The sequence below is a fragment of the Lipophrys pholis genome (assembly GCF_963383615.2).
Source record: "Lipophrys pholis genome assembly, chromosome: 4".
Lineage (NCBI taxonomy): Eukaryota > Metazoa > Chordata > Actinopteri > Blenniiformes > Blenniidae > Lipophrys > Lipophrys pholis.
In genome coordinates, this window is record NC_137637.1 from 429,413 (window position 1) to 452,397 (window position 22,985).

General features: G+C 46.3%; 2 protein-coding genes across 5 annotated transcripts in view; one reads left to right on the plus strand and one right to left on the minus strand.

The window, feature by feature from the left end:
* Positions 1-590: 590 nt before the first annotated feature.
* blcap (bladder cancer associated protein) lies at positions 591-4,270 on the plus strand. The gene is made up of 2 exons (XM_080461295.1): positions 591-673; positions 2,680-4,270. Exon 2 carries the CDS (start codon positions 2,826-2,828, stop codon positions 3,087-3,089), a length of 264 nt encoding a protein of 87 aa, XP_080317421.1. The 5' UTR covers positions 591-673; positions 2,680-2,825; the 3' UTR covers positions 3,090-4,270.
* A 7,089-nt stretch (positions 4,271-11,359) lies between these two features.
* ripor3 (RIPOR family member 3) overlaps positions 11,360-22,985 on the minus strand; it is a 61,324-nt gene continuing 49,698 nt past the window's right edge. For 2 of the 4 annotated variants that reach the window (XM_080461280.1, XM_080461279.1), the window contains exons 16-26: positions 21,021-21,102; positions 20,240-20,455; positions 20,019-20,164; positions 19,708-19,873; positions 18,762-18,891; positions 18,516-18,680; positions 17,514-17,678; positions 15,857-16,059; positions 12,732-12,815; positions 12,547-12,637; positions 11,367-12,348 (exon numbers count right to left, since the gene is read on the minus strand). In XM_080461280.1, the coding sequence (XP_080317406.1) occupies positions 12,248-12,348; positions 12,547-12,637; positions 12,732-12,815; positions 15,857-16,059; positions 17,514-17,678; positions 18,516-18,680; positions 18,762-18,891; positions 19,708-19,873; positions 20,019-20,164; positions 20,240-20,455; positions 21,021-21,102 (1,549 nt within the window). In that variant the 3' untranslated portion in view covers positions 11,367-12,247. Of the gene's footprint in view, positions 12,349-12,546; positions 12,638-12,731; positions 12,816-15,856; positions 16,060-17,513; positions 17,679-18,515; positions 18,681-18,761; positions 18,892-19,707; positions 19,874-20,018; positions 20,165-20,239; positions 20,456-21,020; positions 21,103-22,985 lie in introns of all 4 variants that reach the window. The other 2 variants (XM_080461281.1, XR_013935271.1) reach the window with 2 other exon arrangements.

The window sequence follows — 22,985 nt, forward strand, 5'->3', positions numbered from 1 at the left end:
TGAAGTACATGAAGGTACTAGAATACTAGAAGAATACTCTTCCGTACTTCCGTAGGATGTGGCCTCAGTTTAGTTAACGCAAAAATGCCTTCGAGGTGAAATAAATTCAATCCCAACAATTTCACATGAGCAAGAAGAGACTGTGGAAAAGAAAAACACTGAGGAGACTTTCTGCAGAACCAGAGTTAGAGGTGGAGATTTTCTGCAGAACCAGACATGCAGGTAAATACAGTGCTGTTCGGGTTGGAGGTTAGATGATAGGAGAGAAAAGAAGAGGGCAGGGATTGACCGCAACAAGCTCTTAAAGGTAGTAAAACATGCACACACAAAAAGCTTTTCACTCATCTTTTTTGTTTTTTATTATTAATGAACAAAAACACTATATACTGTATTTTCATGGAAATACTTTTTATATTATTCTTTTAGTTTTGACAACATATTTACCCGTTTTTATTTTAACCAAAAATATGCTGTATTTGAGGGGTGAACTGAGGTAAAAAAAAAATAAAAAAACACGAACAAAATAAAGAAATACGGTCAGGCGCGCCACGGACGCCTAAAATGCCGCGTTGTGCTTCAGCTGTGCAGCAGGGGTCCTGATTGCTAACGTGTTAGCTCGTAGAATGGTACGCAGTGAGAGAGATGGAGCGACAAAGTGAGCACAGCGCGGCAGGTCTGTCTACATTCATCTACAAACCTCTTTATATCCACATCTTTATGGTACACACAGACACACACACCAGGACGTGTAGGCCTTCTGGTCGTTAGCTCCCGGTGCAGCCTGGTATCGTCCCCGGTGAGTCCGCGTTCCTCTCCCCGGTGAGCGGGCTTCTCACAGCGGCCTCTGCTCGCACTTCCAGCGGCCTCTGCTCTTACTCCATTCGACACGGACTTTCCAGACTTAAATTTATTTGTTAAAAAACATAGAGTAACTCTTGAATAGATAGATAAATCCCTCTAACAGTCGCTTCAGTGCAGCTGGCTACGTGTCGTTACGCCCACTGCAATATGGAACAATGCAGCTTAGCCAGTATAGTTATAGTTATAGTTTTAAAAAAGATAACGAATCGTGTTTTTTTTTAGTCTAATTGTGCCGAAATCATTAATGTTCCCATCTGATTTCCAGTATCATTCCCTGTGCCATCGTGCATTCACTTTCACCTCTAAACTCATAAATCTGTTAAATTGATAGATTTCTGAATGCAGTCCGGATGTCTCTTTTGTTAACTCATTAAACGGAGAAATGATGGATTGCAATGGTGAATTTAGGATAACACTGCACCGTGGATTGGTGGATGACTATGCTACATTTACGATTAATCATTTATTTGGACGTCCATGTTGGTAAAGCTGAATATTATGTACGGTGTTACATGTTTGCAGGTTCACCCCATCAAACTCTTCTATAAACGATAACACGCTGATTATATTTCAATCTGGTGGTCATGTGGCCCTGGGGGAGTGCTGGCAGCTGTCACTGACAGTAACTCTTGTTTTTGTTCTCCAGCCAGTCGCAGCCAGTTTTTCCTGCTTAAAGCAGCCAGTTCAAACCCTGGACTCATGTCGGTCATACTCCTGTTAATTCACCTGCATCTTGTTTGTCTGGTAGTTAGATACTTGAAGCCTGGTTGACATCTTTACTTTCAGTACATTGAATGAAGTTAGTTATCCCCAAAGGCTGTCTCAGACGAGTTGTCTCATAGTGGCCTGAAATCAGCAGGATCAGTGTTCAGACCTCCAACCCGCCTCCTCGAACCTTTATAAGGCTTCATGCGCACACATGTGATGCTTCTGCTGAACCTGCTGCGGTGGATAGGAGTGGCGTTAAATCCAGCGTTTGGCAGGATAACAAAGTGACTCATGGTGGGTGTTGTTCTATATCAGAGGTGTCAAACCAGCGAGGAAATCGTTAACAAATTTCTTTAAACTTGCCTCGGGGCCACGCTGTCAGGCGGAGCTTGTAAAACAACAACACCCAGAATGCAACAGATAAAGAAGTTTTTTGTTTCTTTTGACATTTCACTGTATTTTTGATCAAAATTGGTTTAATTTTGAGGTTGTAGTCATTTTTGGTTGTATTTTTTTTGTTTTTGTGAAAATCTAATAATTTCCATCTCGTATACTCTGCACAACAACAAATAAAAACTACAAAGTTTAAATTCAAAGACTATAATGGAAATATGTTATGGAAAGTAAAGGATTTGTGAAATTGTCCTTTTAAAATACAATCAGCTTGTTTCCTTCCTTTATTGGATGTAAACACGTCGCTCTTTGTTGAATCTCCAGTGAAGCAGGACGACTACACAGTTTGTATCTGATGAGATGAAAACAGAGTGAACATTGTTGAAAATCTACCGAGTACTTTCAGGAAGTCATATTCAGGGTACTTGCAAATACTACGGCCTGATTACGCGGCAATGTCAAGTAAAAACAAAACACTTTTGTTGTATTTCGTTGTTTGTTTACACGACGACGCCTGGAGTCACTGAAAACAAGTTTTTAGAAACACTCTGACTCCATCTCGGTCTCCTTGGAGACGGTGGGAACTCTGGTCCTAGTCCTAGTTCTGGTCCCGGTCCTGGTCCTCATCACCACATTGGTACTAACTAGCAGTTAGTTAGTTGAAGGAAGTCGATTGTCTTTGACGCGTTGTTGACTTTTCTGTCGTCTGTCCTCCAGGGACGACCTGAAGCATCACGTCTGGTGTCCTCGCTCTCTCACCCTGCGTCGTCCAGGCTCCATCGGATCAGACGGCTCTCCCATCCGGAGCCCCCCCCCCCCCCCCCACCGTGTTTCTGTCTAGAACCTTCCATCACAGCGGCAGGATGTACTGCCTGCAGTGGCTCCTTCCAGTGCTGCTCATCCCCAAGCCGCTGAACCCGGCGCTGTGGTTCAACCACTCCATGTTCATGGGCTTCTACCTGCTCAGCTTCCTGCTGGAGAGGAAGCCCTGCACCATCTGCGCCCTCGTCTTCCTCGCCGCCCTCTTCCTCATCTGCTACAGCTGCTGGGGCAACTGCTTCCTGTACCACTGCCAGGACGCCGTGCTGCCCGACGCCGCCCATGACCCCATCATCATGGGCACCTAGGGGGTGAGAAAGGGGGGAAGGGGCGACCATGCCGCGAGCTGGGGGGGGGCGGACTGCCCCTCCCGGACCCGCTGAAGGGGGGGCGGTCTGAGGCGTGCTGATGCTGTCATGTCATGCTGTGAAGAGGAGACGCCGTCGAAGGAGGCGTCCAAACGTCCGGCGAATTCCCGCCACGAGACTTTCAGGAACTTCTGGTCAAACGTGAACCTCCAGTGTTCTCAACGCGTGACGCCCAGTCACCGCCGTTTTCAGTATTGGCTTTTTGTTTTTCTTCCTCTGGTGCGTTTACTTCCTGGACCCTCCTCCAAAACTGCCACAATCCATCTGGATGCCCCCGGTGACCTCTGCACCAGCGGCCACCTAGATGACCCCCACAGCCCCAGTGACCTCTGCCCTGGCAGCCACCTCGATGACCCCCACGACCCCGATGACCTCTGCCCTGGCAGCCACCTCGATGACCCCCACGACCCCGATGACCTCTGCCACAGTCCAAGCAGCACGTCGTGTTGACTGAACCACGAACGAACTCTTTCGCCGCTTCGGGCTCTGCACACGACACTGGACAATCAATAACTGCTGTGAATGATTCCCCCAAGGATCTGCCCCGCTCTTAAAACCCCCCCCACCCCACCCCTTCACCAAACCTGTGACCTGAACTCGTTTTGTTGGTTCTCCTTCTGCATGGGTCGCTGTTGTCGTTTCCCAAACGTCGAGTTTTAAAACAAAATGCTGAAAGTTTCCAAAGGGTAGAAGTGTTTGTGCGTGTGTGTGTGTGTGTGTGTGTGCGTGTGTGTGTGTGTGTGCTTGTGTGTGGGGGGGGGGGTCAGAAAATGCTGATTACAAAAAACGGGGTGGCGACTCACAAGGGAACAAACGGGAGACGCCGTCGTTCGTCTCCAGCATCACTAAGCAATAGAAAGATCCAGTCGTTTCTTGTTTCTCTGCTGGAAATGTTTTGCTGTCAGACACGGTGTGTGTGTGTGTGTGTGTGTGTGTGTGTGTGTGTGTGTGTGTGTGTGTGTGTGTGTGTGTGTGTGTGTGTGTGTGTGTGTGTGTGTGTGTGTGTGTGTGTGTGTGTGTGTGTGTGTGTGTGTGTGTGTGTGTGTGTGTGTGTGTCCTGTCGCAGTGCTTGCTGCTACAAGGTCGCTTTGGTTTTAATTTAAATAAAGTTTTTTCCTCTCAATGTGTTAAACTCTGGGAATCAGTGACGTGTGCATGAGATTTAAACAATAACTACAAATAGAATGAAAATGATGTCAGGATAAGAGTAATCAATCAAACTGATCAGTGAAACTCCTGGAATCCAGTTAATCATCATGTTTGACTCTATTTTTTCAGTAAATGAACTGATGGGACTCATCTTTACCTGGAGTGTCATAAACCTGGAGACGTGATCCAGAAGCTTTGAAACCACAGAAAAACCCTCTTGTTTTGGGTCCGTTTCCATGGCAACGGTGCTCAGAGCCACTGAAAACACGACTTTATAAACGGCTCACGAAGTCGAACTTTTCAAAAACGCTTGGCCAACGTAAATAAGGCTTGAATTAACTAAGAATCAGTTTTAATAAAAGGCTAAAAAAAGTTTTAGTTTTAGAATAGGAACAAAACCTTTTATTCATTTTAAAGGTTGAATATCTGACTCTTTTGTAGTTTGCAGAGGAAATAAGACCAAATAAAAAGAAGCAGGACAATTTGTCTTTAAAGTAGTGGAGATCAATACTCTGATCAGGAATCTGTGATGATCAATCAACTGAAACCTGTTTAATCAATAGTTTTGAGATTCAAAGGCAGGAAACATGACGGAACGAGCAGCTGGAGAGAAAATCAGTGAAATCATCGACTGGTCCAGACTCAACGGTCTGGTGGTCTGGTGAGGAGTGTGTGAAGAGTGAACAGTGTGAGAAGAGTGAACAGTGTGTGTGAACAGTCTGTGAAGGGTGTCTGAGGAGTGTGTGAGGAGTGTGTGAACAGTGTGTGAAGAATGAACGGTGTGTGAAGAGTGTGTGAACAGTATGTGAACAGTGTGAGCAGTGTGTGAAGAATGAACGGTGTGTGAAGAGTGTGTGAACAGTATGTGAAGAGTGATGAGTGTGAACAGTGTGTGAAGAATTTGTGATGAGTGAATGGTGTGTGAGGAGTGTGTGAAGAGTGTGAACAGTTTGTGATGTGTGTGAACATTGTGTTAGGAGTGTGTGAACAGTGTGTATAGAGGAGCTAGAAACTTTGAATACGAGGTATCTGGACCAACCAGACCAAGAGGAGGAGATGAAACGCTGGAGGACAGGAGAACTTTAAAGGAAGGAGGTGCTTTGGCAGGAAGTGGGATCCACGCATGAGGTAGGAACTAAAAGATGCTTCACCTTGTTTCTCCTGACTGTGGGACTGAGTGAAGCTCCTCCTGACGACCCCACGGGGCTGAATCACTCAGTAAAGCTGAGATTGATCATAATGTGTTGGAGGTTCTGATGACGACAAGAATCCAGCCTGCTGAGAACCAAACACATCGTCTGAATCTCCTTCTGTCAAAAATCCTTTCATTCATCAGCGGATCTGGTCTCTGGCTCAACTTTTGATACACAGGATGCTTCCTAATCGTCCGTCCTATCTCCTTTCCTATCCACTTGTCCTTAACCCCGTGGATGATGTCACAGGCTTGAGGAAAGGTGTTAGGAGGCTTCCTAAAGGAGTTAAGGAAAGGTGTTAGGAGGCTTCCTAAAGGAGTTAAGGAAAGGTGTTAGGAGGCTTCCCAAAGGAGTTAAGGAAAGGTGTTAGGAGGCTTCCTAAAGGAGTTAAGGAAAGGAGTTAGGATACTTCCTAAAGGAGTTAAGGAAAGGTGTTAGGAGGCTTCCTAAAGGAGTTAAGGAAAGGAGTTAGGATACTTCCTAAAGGAGTTAAGGAAAGGTGTTAGGATACTTCCTAAAGGAGTTAAGGAAAGGTGTTAGGAGGCTTCCTAAAGGAGTTAAGGAAAGGAGTTAGGATACTTCCTAAAGGAGTTAAGGAAAGGTGTTAGGAGGCTTCCTAAAGGAGTTAAGGAAAGGTGTTAGGAGGCTTCCCAAAGGAGTTAAGGAAAGGTGTTAGGAGGCTTCCTAAAGGAGTTAAGGAAAGGTGTTAGAAGGCTTCCTAAAGGAGTTAAGGAAAGGTGTTAGGAGGCTTCCTAAAGGAGTTAAGGAAAGGTGTTAGGAGGCTTCCTAAAGGAGTTAAGGAAAGGTGTTAGGAGGCTTCCCAAAGGAGTTAAGGAAAGGTGTTAGGAGGCTTCCTAAAGGAGTTAAGGAAAGGTGTTAGGAGGCTTCCTAAAGGAGTTAAGGAAAGGTGTTAGGAGGCTTCCTAAAGGAGTTAAGGAAAGGAGTTAGGATACTTCCTAAAGGAGTGAAGGAAAGGTGTTAGGAGGCTTCCTAAAGGAGTGAAGGAAAGAAACTAGAACTAGAAATGTGATCAAAGTAGTATAAAGGTGGTTCCTCTCACGTTCCCCTGAGGTTCTAACCTCTGATATAAAGTCAAACATCTCAAGGTTTGAATGTAAATCAAAGGAACAGAGGAACTAAAGGGAAACGGCTGCCAGGTGAATAAAGAACCAATCAGAGTGAGAACAGGCTGCACTGAAACTGGACTTTACTGTGTTGGTTCTACAACATCCAGAACATTCCTAGTTGGGATCTGGGTTCTAGATGATTTCAAGTTGTTCTAGGCAGATTATTGTTTTGGTAACTTACATGATCTGCTCCTTGTTCAGTCATCCTGAGTTTCCCTGAACGTTCCGATGAGCGGGTTCCTTTAAATGTCGCCGCAAGGAATTGTGGGGGAACATGAGCTGGTCTCCTTTGGTAAAGGAACCATCAGTGGTTCCTATGCTAAAGGAGGTTCTAAAGAACCATCAGTGGTTCCTAGGCTAAAGAAGGTTCTAAAGGAAACATCAGTGGTTCCTGAGCTAAAGGAGGTTCTAAAGGAAGCATCGGTGGTTCCTTAGCTAAAGGAGGTTCTAAAGGAAGTATCAGTGTTTCCTAGGCTTAAGGAGGTTCTAAAGGAAGCATCAGGGTTTCCTAGGCTAAAGGATGTTCTAAAGGAAGCATCAGTGTTTCCTAGGCTAAAAGAGGTTCTAAAGGAACCATCAGTGTTTCCTAGGCTAAAAGAGGTTCTAAAGGAACCATCAGTGTTTCCTAGGCTAAAGGATGTTCTAAAGGAAGCATCAGTGTTTCCTAGGCTAAAGGATGTTCTAAAGGAAGCATCAGTGTTTCCTAGGCTAAAAGAGGTTCTAAAGGAAGCATCAGTGTTTCCTAGGCTAAAGGATGTTCTAAAGGAAGCATCAGTGTTTCCTAGGCTAAAGGAGGTTCTAAAGGAAGCGTCAGTGGTTCCTATGCTAAAGGAGGTTCTAAAGGAAGCATCAGTGTTTCGTCAGTGTTTCCTCCTAATAGGAGGGACTGTTAAAATGCACCCCACAGTAAAGTGTTAACCTTTATCCTTTGACTTTTCCTTGTTGAAGCCAAAAACAACTATAATTTTATTATTATAAATTCTAATTATTTTAATTATAAAAAAGTATAAACTTGTGTATTGTTGATATGTACTTGGTATTATTGATTAGCCCTTGACCGTTGTGTGCTAACTGCTCTCCTGTGGGTGGGATGGAGGGACGGAGGGATGGAGGGGCGGAGGGACGGAGGGATGGAGGGATGGAGGACGGAGGAATGGAGGGATGGAGGGGCGGAGGGACGGAGGGCGGAGGGGCGGAGGGACGGAGGACGGAGGAATGGAGGGACGGAGGGACGGAGGGCGGAGGGACGGAGGATGGAGGGATGGAGGACGGAGGAATGGAGGGATGGAGGGGCGGAGGGACGGAGGGCGGAGGGGCGGAGGGACGGAGGACGGAGGAATGGAGGGATGGAGGGACAGAGGGCGGAGGGATGGAGGGACGGAGGGATGGAGGACGGAGGAATGGAGGGATGGAGGGGCGGAGGGACGGAGGGATGGAGGGACGGAGGGCGGAGGGACGGAGGGCGGAGGGACGGAGGACGGAGGGATGGTGGGACGGAGGGAGGAACCGATTCCAGGGGGACAAACAAGGACGTTCTCTGCATTGCACAGTAGTTTTATTCTCAGCTGTGAAACTGGTTCTAATAGAGTCATAAATAAAATAAAAGTTAAAAAAATTAAAACACGAACAAAAAAAGCCTTTAATCCCATCCAGGGGAGAAAACGCTCTGCACTCTGCTGAGTCAGCATTTAATGTTCCTACTGGAACTGGAACCAGGACTAGTGCTGGGAGCTGTGAACCACCGGCCCACCGTACACGACGTCTTTAAACATCCCGTTAATCAATAAATCAACTTAAAGGCTGCAGGTTGTAACTTCTTCAATATGATTTTTATGGGAAGTTCTGCTCAATCTAATCTAATGTGTCTCATCGTCAGATTATCTTCTCGTGTGGGATTTTAACGATGCTGCTGATTTAACGCTGACGCTCAAAGTTTTCTCATTCGATTTATTTTCTCAGTCTGTTTTTACTCTGTCTGACCTCGTCTGGAGTTTAGTTGTTAATTAAACATGAAAGATCTTTTCAGGATGTTTTATTAAATCCACCAACAGTCCAGGATATCCAGTGACGTCAGAGGTCACGTTCACTGGCAGGCTCTGCTCAGGCTGCAGTTCGGGCATAGGCCAGCAGGGGGCAGCACAGGAACAGAACCCTTCAGGGAAATGTGGGATTGTTCTGGTAAAGTAAACATTTTCTATTCAGTTTTATTTTATTTGCATAAAATTAGGGATTTTTTTTACAAACAGTTTAATCTCAAGGATTAAAAACTACTAAATAAAGCAAAACAACTCAAATATGCAGAAGACATGGAATAGTTAAATAAAATTAAAATAACTACATAGAAATGATAATAGTACAGGAGAAATGGTCAAACTACACTGATTAAGATTGTTAGTACAGTTCAGAAAGTGGAAAAAAACTAAAAAGGTGAAACAGGAATAAGAAAGAAAAGAAAAACAGAAAAGGGAAAAAAAACATGGAAAATAGAAGAGAAAGTGAATAAATGGAAAAAAGAAGAAGAAAAAGCTAAAGTGGGAAAATCTTTAAAAATATCTACAAAAACACAAAAGTGTCATGGAAATGACACCTGAGGAACGGAACCTCACAGAACCTCACAGAACCTCACAGAACAAGGTTTTGGACGTTCATTTCTTCATTTCAGATCATTTACATGCTTTTTGACTCCAGATGAATTTTTTTAGTGAAAAAATCATGAAAATGTTTCTTTTGTTCTTAAAGTTTACAGAAGTGTGTTCCAGACGTTCAGAGCACGTATTACTCTGTGCAAATGACATTTATATAATTCCTCCGACTTTAAAGGGTTAATCACTGATCGATTCACAACTCAAGACCTTTCTGGATTTAAAAATAAACATCAAAACAAACCTTCCTACATTTATTATTAAAGCTTCATTATTTAATTCAATATTTTTTGCCAACTTTATTATTATTATTATTATTATTATTATTAGTATTATTATTATTATTATTATTATTATTATTATTATTATTATTATTATTATTATTATTATTATTATTATTATTATTATTATTATTATTTCATGCAGGAATCAAAATTCCACGAATTTTAGGGGACAGAAGTTCAGATATCTTTAAAATGTGTTTGTGGAGACCTTTAAAGTATAACATGTTTCTGAATCCTCATTCTGTGGCTCAAAGTACTTTGTTGTGATTTAAACACGACTGCATCTCATCAGAAGCTCGTTTCCTTCAATGAACTCAAAATGAGCAGGAGGGTCGACAGGAGAAGTGGTAAATGATTGTAGCTGTGATGTTTAAGTTACTGTAACTTAGATTTTCCCTCAATTCTTTATTAAGTTCTATCAAACGTGTTCATGTGTAAAATAATGTTCAGAATATCACGTCAGCGGCGAAGAATCACTTCTGGAGTAAAATAAATAACCCTTCAAAATCCAAGTACTCTGCTCCACCCACCATGTACTCTGCTCCTCCCACCACGTGCTCCACCCACCATGTACTCTGCTCCACCCACCATGTACTCTGCTCCTCCCACCACGTGCTCCACCCACCACATTCTCTCTGCTCCACCCACCACATTCTCTCTGCTCCACCCACCATGTACTCTGCTCCGCCCACCATGTACTCCACCCACCATGTACTCTGCTCCACCCACCATGTACTCTGCTTCTCCCACCACGTGCTCCACCCACCATGTACTCTGCTCCACCCACCACGTGCTCCACCCACCATGTACTCTGCTCCACCCACCATGTACTCTGCTCCTCCCACCACGTGCTCCACCCACCACATTCTCTCTGCTCCACCCACCATGTACTCTGCTCCGCCCACCATGTACTCCACCCACCATGTACTCTGCTCCACCCACCATGTACTCTGCTTCTCCCACCACGTGCTCCACCCACCATGTACTCTGCTCCACCCACCACGTGCTCCACCCACCATGTACTCTGCTCCTCCCACCACATTCTCTCTGCTCCACCCACCATGTACTCTGCTCCACCCACCATGTACTCTGCTCCTCCCACCACGTGCTCCACCCACCACATTCTCTCTGCTCCACCCACCATGTACTCTGCTTCTCCCACCACGTGCTCCACCCACCATGTACTCTGCTCCACCCACCACGTGCTCCACCCACCATGTACTCTGCTCCTCCCACCACATTCTCTCTGCTCCACCCACCATGTACTCCACCCACCATGTACTCTGCTCCTCCCACCACATTCTCTCTGCTCCACCCACCATGTACTCTGCTCCTCCCACCACGTGCTCCACCCACCATGTACTCTGCTCCACCCACCACGTGCTCCACCCACCATGTACTCTGCTCCTCCCACCACATTCTCTCTGCTCCACCCACCATGTACTCCACCCACCATGTACTCTGCTCCTCCCACCACATTCTCTCTGCTCCTCCCACCACGTGCTCCACCCACCACATTCTCTCTGCTCCACCCACCATGTACTCTGCTCCGCCCACCATGTGGAAACACTAGTCCTGGTCATTTTGATTAATTTACAGAATAAAGAGAGAAAGAGACAGAAACTCTGTTGGGATTATAATCCTCTGTAATCCCTGAATGGAATGTATCTGGAAGTACGGCTGTCGGAGGAGAGATGAGCCTTTCTGCTGTGTTTACGTTTCTGGAGCTGGTTTGTAGTAATGACGGGTGGAGTTGCACCTCCTTCCCACGTCCCCGTTAATTCCACATGTTGGTTGATCCAGGAGAAGCAGAACCAAAGTTGATTCTCAGAGGAGAATTTATTTATTAAACAAGTAATGACAAACTGAAGAAACCAAAGATTACAGGATACGAGCTCAAAGCAACAGCAAACAGCCGAGCCTGCAGTGAAGAGGGTGGAGCTTCACTACTCCGTCCTGACCTTTACCTGACCTTCACATGTTCTTCTCCTTCTACAAGTTCCATTCCTGATTTGGACTTTATTTTGTACAGCAGCAGCTTCCTGTTGTTCACTCTGATGAACTTGTTCCTATGATTGCTGTTCACTGATCACACTAAACTTTCTTACAGGCATAAATTCAAAGGCAGTATGATCGTACTCTTCAGTTGATGGAGGATTTTCAATCCTTTTATTTTGGTAAAACTCGACTCACAGATTCACAGTTCAGGATTTTTATTGTTTTGTTCCTCAGTTTCAAGTCACTGCAACATCTTGGTCATACGAGGTGAAACTACGTGTTCTCACCAGGTTAAATACTTCAATACAACAGGACTCCAGATATGCAAAAACAAAGGAAGTTGTTAAAGTAAAAGTTCTTAGAGAAGCTGCAGAGTTCTTCTTCCTGATATGACGTCTTCACGTCATGTTGTGATGAGTCGCTGTTGAAATGAAGCTTCGGCCTCTATAATGGATGGAACGCTCCCCAAACGGATCAGCGCCGTCCTGCAGTGTGGAGCAGGAAAGTAAGCAGGATCCTCCAGAGTTTCCAGAGCCTCCAGATCCTCTAGAGCTTCCAGATCCTCTAGAGCTTCCAGATCCTCTAGAGCTTCCAGAGCCTCTAGAGCTTCCAGAGCCTCCAGAGCTTCCAGAGCCTCCAGAGCTTCCAGAGCTTCCCACCTGCAGCAGCTCTTCTTCTCTTCTTGTCACGCCGGCCCGTCGCCTCCTACAGGATGGTGATCTCCGTCTCCTGGTTCTGGTAGGCCTCCTCCTGCAGGTCGGCGTAAAGCTGGTCCATCTTCTGGAACGCCTGGTGACCCTTCTTACCTGGGGGGGGAGGGGGGGGGGGGGAGGGGTTAAAACAGATGAAGGAAGAGGAGATGAGAGGAGAGGAGAGGAGAGGAGAGGAGGAGAGGAGAGGAGAGGAGAGGAGAGGAGAGGAGAGGAGAGGAGAGGAGAGGAGGAGAGGAGTGGAGAGGAGAGGAGAGGAGAAGAGGAGAGGAGAGGAGGAGAGGAGTGTGGTACCGAAGGAGAGCACCGTCTCTCTGGCAGAACTACGAAGGTCTTCATCTGCTGACCTCCAGAGGTCTGCAATGTGGTCGACGCTCTCCACCGCCTGGCGGACACAAACACAGTGGTGATGGACCAGGACCAGGACCAGGACCAGGACCAAGACCAAGACCAAGACCAGGTTCTGGCAGTAATCTCACCCTCAGGCACTTGAGAGCCAGACAGGATCCCTGCTGGACCAGAACATCAGAACTCCTCAAACTCTCTGTGTAGAAAACCAGAGCCTGCAGGAGGGAGGAGGGAAGGAGGGGGGGAGGGAGGGAGGGAGGGAGGGAGGATGGAAAGATGAGGGGAGGGTGGGAGGGAGGAGGGGAGGGGGGGAGGATGGAAATATGAGGGGAGGGAGGGAGGGAGGGAGGGGAGGAGGGGAGGGAGGGAGGGAGGGAGGGAGGAGGGGAGGGAGGGAGGATGGAAAGATGAGGGGAGGGAGGGAGGGAGGGAGGGGAGGAGGGGAGGGAGGGAGGGAGGGAGGGAGGAGGGGAGGGGGGGATGGAAATATGAGGGGAGGGAGGATTTGAATTAGACGATGGTAGAAAACATTCAGTGTTTATTTGGAACTCTTCAGTCTGACGAATTGATTCATTTCTATTTATTCATAATAAATAGAAACAACATAAAGTACAACATAATACTGAAACAACATAAAGTACAACATAATACTGAAACAACATAAAGTACAACAGAACACTGAAACAACATAAAGTACAACATAATACTGAAACAACATAAAGTACAACATAATACTGAAACAACATAAAGTACAACAGAATACTGAAACAACATGAAGTACAACATAATACTGAAACAACATGAAGTACAACAGAACACTGAAACAACATAAAGTACAACATAATACTGAAACAACATAAAGCACAACAGAACACTGAAACAACATAAAGTACAACATAATACTGAAACAACATGAAGTACAACATAATACTGAAACATAAAGTACAACAGAACACTGAAACAACATGAAGTACAACATAATACTGAAACAACATGAAGTACAACAGAACACTGAAACAACATGAAGTACAACATAATACTGAAACAACATGAAGTACAACAGAATACTGAAACAACATGAAGTACAACATAATACTGAAACAACATAAAGTACAACAGAATACTGAAACAACACGAAGTACAACAGAATACTGAAACAACATGAAGTACAACATAATACTGAAACAACATGAAGTACAACAGAATACTGAAACAACACGAAGTCAAGACTTTATGTAGTTTTATTACCAAACAAAAATCTATCAGAAAGTATTTAATTCATCAAATGAATGATGTGTAAAGACTGAGTTCTCAGTGGCTTTTCCAACAAGAACCAGGTTCTAGTTCAGGTTCTAGTTCAGGTTCTAGTTCAGGTTCTAGTTCAGGTTCTAGTTCACTTCTTAAATGAGCACCGCCAAAGAACCGGTTCTTCTTCCACCGTTACCGGAGCCAGTAGAGCCACATCATCACCTCACTGGTTCCACCAACGTAGCGCCGGCAGGATCCAGGAACCAGGAGACGGACTGTACCGGTGGTTTGGTCCGGGTCGCTCCATCTAGTCTGACCTGAACCTCAGGAAGACATTGAGTCTCCTCATCCCTCTAGTGCTGTTTGTTCACGTCCGTCTTGTTTTAGTCCAGAGCCCCGGAGTGGACATAGATAAGATAAGATAAAATAAAATAAAATAAAATAAAATAAAATAAAATAAAATAAAATAAAATAAAATAAAATAAAATAAAATAAAATAAAATAAAATAAAATAAAATAAAATTAAATTAAATAAAAAAAAAAAAATAAAAAAAAAAAAAATAAAAAATAAAATAAAATAAAATAAAATAAAATAAAATAAAATAAAATAAAATAAAATAAAATAAAATAAAATAAAATAAAATAAAATAAAATAAATAATAACCTGAATGATCTCGGGTCTTATTTTTCACCATTCCAACATTCCATAGTGACTTTCTGCTCCTTTCACTTTATTTCTGGACGTTTCTGAATCAAAAGCTTCAACATGGAGGAATGGAGGTGTAGAATGATAGAACGCTGCTCTACAGCCGTTTCCATGGTAACCTAGGTAAACACTCTGATTAAAGTTCTCTTTCACATGAAGCCATTAAAAGGCTCATTTTAGCTCTAAAAACTCCAACTTTCATTTCCAGTAGTTTGTAGTTTGTTTAGTAGTTCCTGAGGAACCAGAAGTCTGGCTTCATTAGAAAGAAGTTCTGTGGAGCGTCTCATAGTGGAGCGCCCCCTGCTGCCTCATGAGGACCTCAGCCACTCCGACGCTCCGTGTTCGCTCTAGATTTCAGAGAGCTGGTTCAGAATCTCCTCCACCTTGTAGGCAGTGATAACTCCAGCGATAACCCCACCCCCAGTTTATGATGTGTCCGTCCCCGCCCTGGCTCCAGTCTGGCCCCGCTCTGGCTCCAGTCTGGCCCCGCTCTGGAACTGCTCTGGCTCCGCTCTAGCCCAGCAACGATGTGGGGCCAGCTTAGTACCAGTTTAGCCCCTGATAGACTTTGGTGGTGGAAAGACAAACAACTGGTGCTGAATCTGGTCCTGGACCAGAACTAGAACCTGGTTCTTTACAGAGAAAAAGCCCCCTCAGTAGACCACCGCCCCAGCCTCAGTACCCCTCCAGCCTCAGTAGCTCCTCCAGCCTCAGTAACCCCCCCCTCAAGCCTCAGTAGCGCCCTACCCCCTGAGCCCCCCCAGCCTCAGTAATTCCCCCTCCAGCCTCAGTAACCCCCCCTCTTGAGCCTCAGTAGCACCCTAGCCTCAGTCGCGCCCCGCAGCCTCAGAACTCCCCCAGCCTCAGAACCACCCCCCCGCCCCCTGCCCCCCGCCCCCCGCCTCAGCAACCCCCCCAGCCTCAGTATGCCCCCCGAGCCACAGTAAATCCTCCCCCGAGCCTCAGTAGCCCCCCAGCCTCAGTAGCCACCTCCAGCCTCAGTAATTCCCCTCCAGGCTCAGTAACCCCCCCCCCCCCCCCCCTCGAGCCTCAGTAGCGTCCTACCCCCTGAGCCCCCCCAGCCTCAGTAACCCCCCCCTCGAGCCTCAGTAGCGCCCTAGCCTCAGTCGCACCCCACAGCCTCAGAACCCCCCCCCAGCCCCAGAAGCCCCCCAGCCTCAGTAGCGCCCTAGCCTCAGTAACCCCCTCCAGCCTCAGTAACCCCCCCCCTCGAGCCTCAGTAGCGCCCCGCAGCCTCAGAACCCCCCCAGCCCCAGAAGCCCCCCCCGCTCTGCGCCGTACCTTGCTCCTGAAGGCCTTGCAGCCGGCGGCTCTGCAGAGGCAGCTGGCGGCAGCCTTGCAGACTTTGTGGTTGGAGTCGACCTGCAGGTCAGCCAGAGTCTGCAGGGTGCGTCTAAGAGGGAGGAGCTCCGCCAGGCTCCGCCCCCGCAGCTTGTTCAGAGCCCGCCTCCGTTTGGGGCCGCTGAGGGCCGAGAGGATGTACTCTGGAAAAACACCACCCATCATCGTCAATAACACAACTTAACACAACACGATACTTTTTTTTAAAAGGCGAATTTGAGTACTAACCTTTAACTACTTGCCGATACAAGTACTAATTAAATGCTATAAAGCCTGACTTATACTTCGTAAACAAACAATACGCAAATACTGTACAGTAGCATAGCACAGTGCATAGTATCTATCTGCACACTGCGCTATGCTACTGTAGACGGTAGACCGAGTCACACTTCAATCATGTTTAGCATGTAGCATCGCTGGTGTGTGAGCTTAAAACTCTTTAGCATGTAGCATGTAGCATCGCTGGTGTGTGAACCTGAAAGTCTTTAGCATATAGCATGTAGCATCGCTGGTGTTTGAGCCTGAAAGTCTTTAGCATGTAGCATGTAGCATCGCTGGTGTGTGAGCCTGAAAGTCTTTAGCATGTAGCATGTAGCATCGCTGGTGTGTGAACCTGAAAGTCTTTAGCATGTAGCATGTAGCATGTAGCATGTAGCATGCTCGGAGGAGCAGTTAAACTACTGAACTCTGCTGCTCTGAATGACTCTGCTGATTAGGTTTGTTGATGTTTATCAGAATAAAAGCACTCAGAGATCAAAGTTCTTTCTCAGCTCTGGAAATGTTTGTCAGATGAACTACAACCTGACGAAGTTTTAAAACTCCAGGCAGTGAATCTCTCACTGCCTGGATACTCTGGCGTATCGTAAACCCCACCCACTCTTTCATTTGTTCCATATGGAAAGAAGCACGAATCCACTGTGTTGTTTTATAAAAGTTTTATCAAAGTTTTATAAAAGCTTGTGAGCCAAATGCAGTGAAACCGTTTACCAAACAGGCTTCACAGCGGAAAACGTTTTCATGTTTATTAAAGCTGGGGGCGCGTTACTCCTTTTATTATTAATGATCCTGCTCTAAAAAGAACCTTTATAAAAAAACCTCCTGTGGTTGGAACCCTGGAAGCTGAAAGTTCCTCGTCCCCCCACGGGGTTTAGAAAACACAGCCAGCAGGTTCAGTGACCCGCTGCAGCAACCTGAGCAACAGAAAGCTCCGTAACACCGGCGCCATTCCTCCAATACACCGGAGACATCGTCACCACTCTAGTTACTCTGGAGCACAACTTCACTGGAGTACAAGTACTGATGTTACTGGAGTACAAGTATTGATGTTAATGAAGTACAAGTACTGATGTTATTGGAGTACAAGTACTGATGTTACTGGAGTACAAGTACAGATGTTACGGGAGTACAAGTATTGATGTTGATGAAGTACATGTACTGATGTTATTGGTGTACAAGTACTGATGTTATTGGAGTAAAAGTACTGATGTTACGGGAGTAACTGGTGGTCCTGCTAGTCCTGCTAGTCCTGGTGGTCTTGGTAGTCTCATTAGTCCCGGTAGACCTGGTATACCTGGTAGACCTGGTAGACCTGCAGTACCTTCTCTGGCCAGGCGGTGGACCAGCTCTCCCAGCTCCTGGAAGCTCCAGCGCTTCAGACACACCGACAGCTGGAAGATGGAGACTCTGTCTGGGGAGCAGACGGGCCTGGAGGGGGGCATCACCCTGCAGGGGGTCTGGACCTGCTGGACCAGCTCAGAAAACACTGGAGAGCAGGGACCGGACCAGACCGGACCCGGGTCTGGATTAGAGTCATGAACGTTAACGGGAGACAAATACAAACTGTTCAAAACTCTGCATATGAGGTTTTTATTGATACGATGGTTTGATCCTGGTCTGGTGAGAACCGTGATCCCAGAATGTGAGGTGAGCAGTCAGAATGTGTGGTGAACAGTCAGAGTGAGTGGTGAACAGTCAGAATGTGAGGTGAACAGTCAGAGTGAGTGGTGAACAGCCAGAATGTGAGGTGAACAGTCAGAGTGAGTGGTGAGCAGTCAGAATGTGTGGTGAACAGTCAGAGTGAGTGGTGAACAGTCAGAATGTGAGGTGAACAGTCAGAGTGAGTGGTGAACAGCCAGAATGTGAGGTGAACAGTCAGAGTGAGTGGTGAACAGCCAGAATGTGAGGTGAACAGTCAGAATGAGTGGTGAGCAGTCAGAATGTGTGGTGAACAGTCAGAGTGAGTGGTGAACAGTCAGAATGTGAGGTGAACAGTCAGAGTGAGTGGTGAACAGCCAGAATGTGAGGTGAACAGTCAGAGTGAGTGGTGAACAGCCAGAATGTGAGGTGAACAGTCAGAATGAGTGGTGAGCAGTCAGAATGTGTGGTGAACAGTCAGAGTGAGTGGTGAACAGTCAGAATGTGAGGTGAACAGTCAGAGTGAGTGGTGAACAGCCAGAATGTGAGGTGAACAGTCAGAGTGAGTGGTGAACAGCCAGAATGTGAGGTGAACAGTCAGAATGAGTGGTGAGCAGTCAGAATGTGTGGTGAACAGTCAGAATGTGAGGTGAACAGTCAGAATGAGTGTTTTAAGTGTGTGTACCTCTGTCTGACTGTCCTGGCTGCCTAGCCTTCACCCGATGTGTGTACCTCCTCTTCAGAGTCCTGCAGAACGTTTCCACATGGCAGCAGTAGGGGGAGCTGCTGTCGCTCACACACTCATCCCAGAACAGCAGCAGGTCTCTGGAGCCCTGGGCTCTGGGCAGGACTGCAGGCGGAGAGCAGGAGCATTCAGACTCGGTGAACCGGTCAGGTGTGACGCCACCCTCGGGTTCACCGGAGGACTCACGGTCTCGAGCGGAGATGTTGTCGCTCCTCTCCAGCAGCAGGCCGCTCACCCAGTCCAGCACCCCGGCCTGGAGACACACTTCCTCCAGCAGCTCCGTCCTGGACGGGCCGAACTCGCTCGCTCTCAACATCTGGGGAGACAGCGGCCATGTTTGGATTAGTTTAAGACAGGAGAGATGGTTTTGTAGACTTTTTAAAGTAAACTTTCATTCTTGAGTATCGGGGAGGTGTGTTGACGCTACAGGCCCGTTCACCAGCCAAGGATTTAAAGTGAAAACACAAAACTTTTGAGTTTTTGAGGGTCGGTTAACACAGCAATGATGAAAACACAATGACTGTAATAACTAGCAGTTGTGCACATGTGCTTTTATTTTGACAGTCACCATAATAACAATCCAACTTGGTACTTTTATTTTGACAGTCACCATAATAACAATCCAACTTGGCGGTCTGTCCACTAGAACGTTCTCCCAGTGTTTAGAGCTCGTTGTTCTCTGCTGTGTGTGTGTGTGTGTGTGTGTGTGTGTGTGTGTGTGTGTGTGTGTGTGTGTGTGTGTGTGTGTGTGTGTGTGTGTGTGTGTGTGTGTGTGTGTGTGTGTGTGTGTGTGTGCTTTCAGTACTAAAACTAACAACAGTGCCAACTAGTGGCCTGGCATAGAAGCTGCATTGTTTTCAGTGTTTCTGCCGTTGCTATGGAAACAGCTATTGTTTCCAAAAACACTGCGCCACTGACTAACCTGCCATAGTTACCATAGTTTATGACTTTTCGATAAAGTTTAATTAACCTGAAAATATTTCTGCTCATCAGAATCGAATCGGTTCTTTGCGTTTCTTCATGAAGACAAACTATTTCCACCATGACAACGGCCGGAGAGACAGAATATTCAGGACAAAGGAAACTCTACTGCAGTATTTAGCCGTGAGCGACGGGACTTTCCTCACTCTACCTGCAGCAGGATGCAGCAGGTATCCAGGTGAGTCTCCAGAGCCTGGTCAAGGCCCCAGTTCCCAGAGGTCAGTGGGGCCACGGGCAGCTCATCTTCAGACGACGCCCGGCCGTCCGGAGAGAGGAGGCCCAGACTCTGCAGGGTGCTCTGCTGGAAGGAGCTGATGCTGGGGGAGGGAGGGAGGGACAGGACAGGTGGGACAGGTGACAGGTGACAGGTGAGAAGGGTGAGAAGGGTGAGACAGGTGAGACATGTGACAGGTGAGACAGGTCAGTGGAGCTTGATGGTTGGACGGTTTGTCCAGTTCTCACCCGCTGTCCTTCAACCTCAAACTGCCCAAACAGGAAATGTCGTCCTCCACGCTGAAGTCATGTGACAGGAAGTCGAAGCTCTCCAGGACTTCCTCCACAGCCAGAGTCTCCTCGGACGGCGAGCCCCTCATCAGGGACAGGTCGTTCTAGAACAAACAGCCAGCGTCACACACAGGTTGTAGTTCTTGAAAAGGTCAAAGGTCAAACAGTACTGGCAGTACCTTCAGGATGGTTCCCAGGTGAAGAACCTGATGGTCCAGAGCCCTCAGCTCCTTCTCACAGCTGCTCTGTTCCCGCAGGACTTTCTCCACCTCGGCCAGCTGAGCTCCCAGCCGGAGAGCCTGAGCTCCACGCTGAGCGCCGCTCGCCGCCGCCGGCGGGGCGGCGGCGCAGGGCGGCGGCGGCGGCCGGCGACTCGATGGTGAATGTGAGGAGTTCTGGAAGAAAGCAGAACAAAGAGCGAGAACACAAGGACACGAGACTGGATGACCCGGAACCAGGAAGCTTCTCTGGTTCCTGTCTTCCACTGTTACAGGCTGGAACACTCATTACCAGGCTGGTTCTAAGGTCACTGCTCTGACAGAGAGACATTGTCATGTTGTTCAAAGATGGCCGACCCGTAGTGGTTCGACTGGCGGTCCTATTCTTCAGTTTTAACAGAGTTTTCCAAGGTGATGAGCTTTTTCAGTTAATTAAACTTTGAATAACTGCTGAGCTGTATTACACGGGACATATCATGACAGAGCGACTCCACTCAGGTCATGCACTGGTTAAGACACGTTCACAGTACGAGTCAGAGGTACCTTCTAGTTTGTAAATTCTACAGAATCTGCCATGTAAATCTACACTTATATTTCCACTGCCCGTGTTTACAGTCTAACTAATTCAAAGCAAAATGATTAGAAATGATTCAGGATGCAACTATGATGAAGGACGTAAACACAACAAGACACACATTTGGTGTTTCAGATGTTTTACTGTCACTTTTCCAGAAGTTCTTACCTGCAGACGGTCGACTTCCTGAGCCGTCTCAGCCTGGGCTCGTCCAGCTGTGCTCTTCCTCAGGATGTCTGGCGTGCTCAACCTGACGCCCAAACATCAACGTTAATAATGAACCTCAACCTGACGCCCAAACATCAACGTTAATAATGAACCTCAACCTGACGCCCAAACATCAACGTTAATAATGAACCTCAACCTGACGCCCAAACATCAACGTTAATAATGAACCTCAACCTGACGCCCAAACATCAACGTTAATAATGAACCTCAACCTGACGCCCAAACATCAACGTTAATAATGAACCTCAACCTGACGAACAAACATCAACGTTAATAATGAACCTCAACCTGACGCCCAAACATCAACGTTAATAATGAAGCAGTCGGTTCTTTAACTGCACGCACCAATAAAAAGACTTCAAACTCATTTCACTTCTACACAATTTGATCTTAAGTCGGACAAGTAAAGAAATTCTAATGTATAAATAACTAGAACTGTGAATCTGTCTTTGTTTTAGAGAAATAAAAGATGAAAACTTTATTAGTAAGTTGACATGACGAACCTGAAATCTGAATAAAAGTACTACAATTTCACTAATATCTTGTTTCAGTTCTCTTTGTGCTTTACACATTTTATTTATTTATTAAATGTCTTTGCTGACGTGACCCATTGGTAGGCATGTGTTCTGGGTGTCGGTTCACCACAACAGTGCTCTAAGGAACTGAAAACTTTTTGCAAACGGCTCCCAAGGTGGAACTTTTTGAAAATGCTCAGGCTCCGAGCTCGTTGTTCTCTTCTGCGTGTGTGTGTGTGTGTGTGTGTGTGTGTGTGTGTGTGTGTGTGTGTGTGTGTGTGTGTGTGTGCTTTCAGTACTAAAACTAACAACAGCGCCAACTAGTGGACCAACATGGTAACTACATCGTCTTCATAATGTTACTGTCTAAATATAAAACATTTCTGAAATGAAAATGCAAAGTGTTTCTGCCGTTGCCATGGAAACGAGATACCATTTTCAGAACGTTGCTGTGTAGATGTGAAACTTTCCTTCAGGTTTTGTTGTGTGATGTTGTGTGACGTTGTGTGACGTTGTGTCATGTTGTGTGACGTTGTGTGACGTTGTGTGACGTTGTGTGACGTTGTATCATGTTGTGTGACTTTGTGTGATGTTGTGTCACGTTGTGTGACTTTGTGTGATGTTGTGTGACGTTGTGTGATGTTGTGTCACGTTGTGTGACGTTGTGTGACGTTGTGTCATGTTGTGTCATGTTGTGTGACTTTGTGTGATGTTGTTTCACGTTGTGTGATGTTGTGTCACGTTGTGTGACGTTGTGTGACTTTGTGTGACGTTGTGTCATGTTGTGTGATGTTGTGTCACGTTGTGTGACATTGTGTGACATTGTGTGACGTTGTGTCATGTTGTGTGATGTTGTGTCACGTTGTGTCACGTTGTATCATGTTGTGTGACGTTGTGTGATGTTGTGTCATGTTGTGTGATGTTGTGTCACATTGTGTCACGTTGTGTGACATTGTGTGACGTTGTGTGACGTCGTGTGACGTCGTGTGACGTCGTGTGACGTCGTGTGACGTGTCACATTGTGTCATGTTGTGTGACGTTGTGTGACGTTGTGTGACGTTGTGTGACGTGTCACGTTGTGTGACGTTGTGTGACGTTGTGTGACGTTGTGTGACGTTGTGTCATGTTGTGTCATGTTGTGTCATGTTGTGTGACTTTGTGTGATGTTGTGTCACGTTGTGTGATGTTGTGTCACGTTGTGTCACGTTGTGTGACTTTGTGTGATGTTGTGTCACGTTGTATCATGTTGTGTGACGTTGTGTGACGTTGTGTCATGTTGTGTGATGTTGTGTCACGTTGTGTGACTTTGTGTGATGTTGTGTCACGTTGTGTCATGTTGTGTGATGTGTGACGTTGTGTGACGTTGTGTGACGTTGTGTGACGTTGTGTG

What these genes read in the sequence shown, in the direction of transcription:
- blcap (XM_080461295.1), top strand. Translation starts at nt 2,826, where the DNA reads ATGTACTGCCTGCAGTGGCTCCTTCCAGTGCTGCTCATCCCCAAGCCG.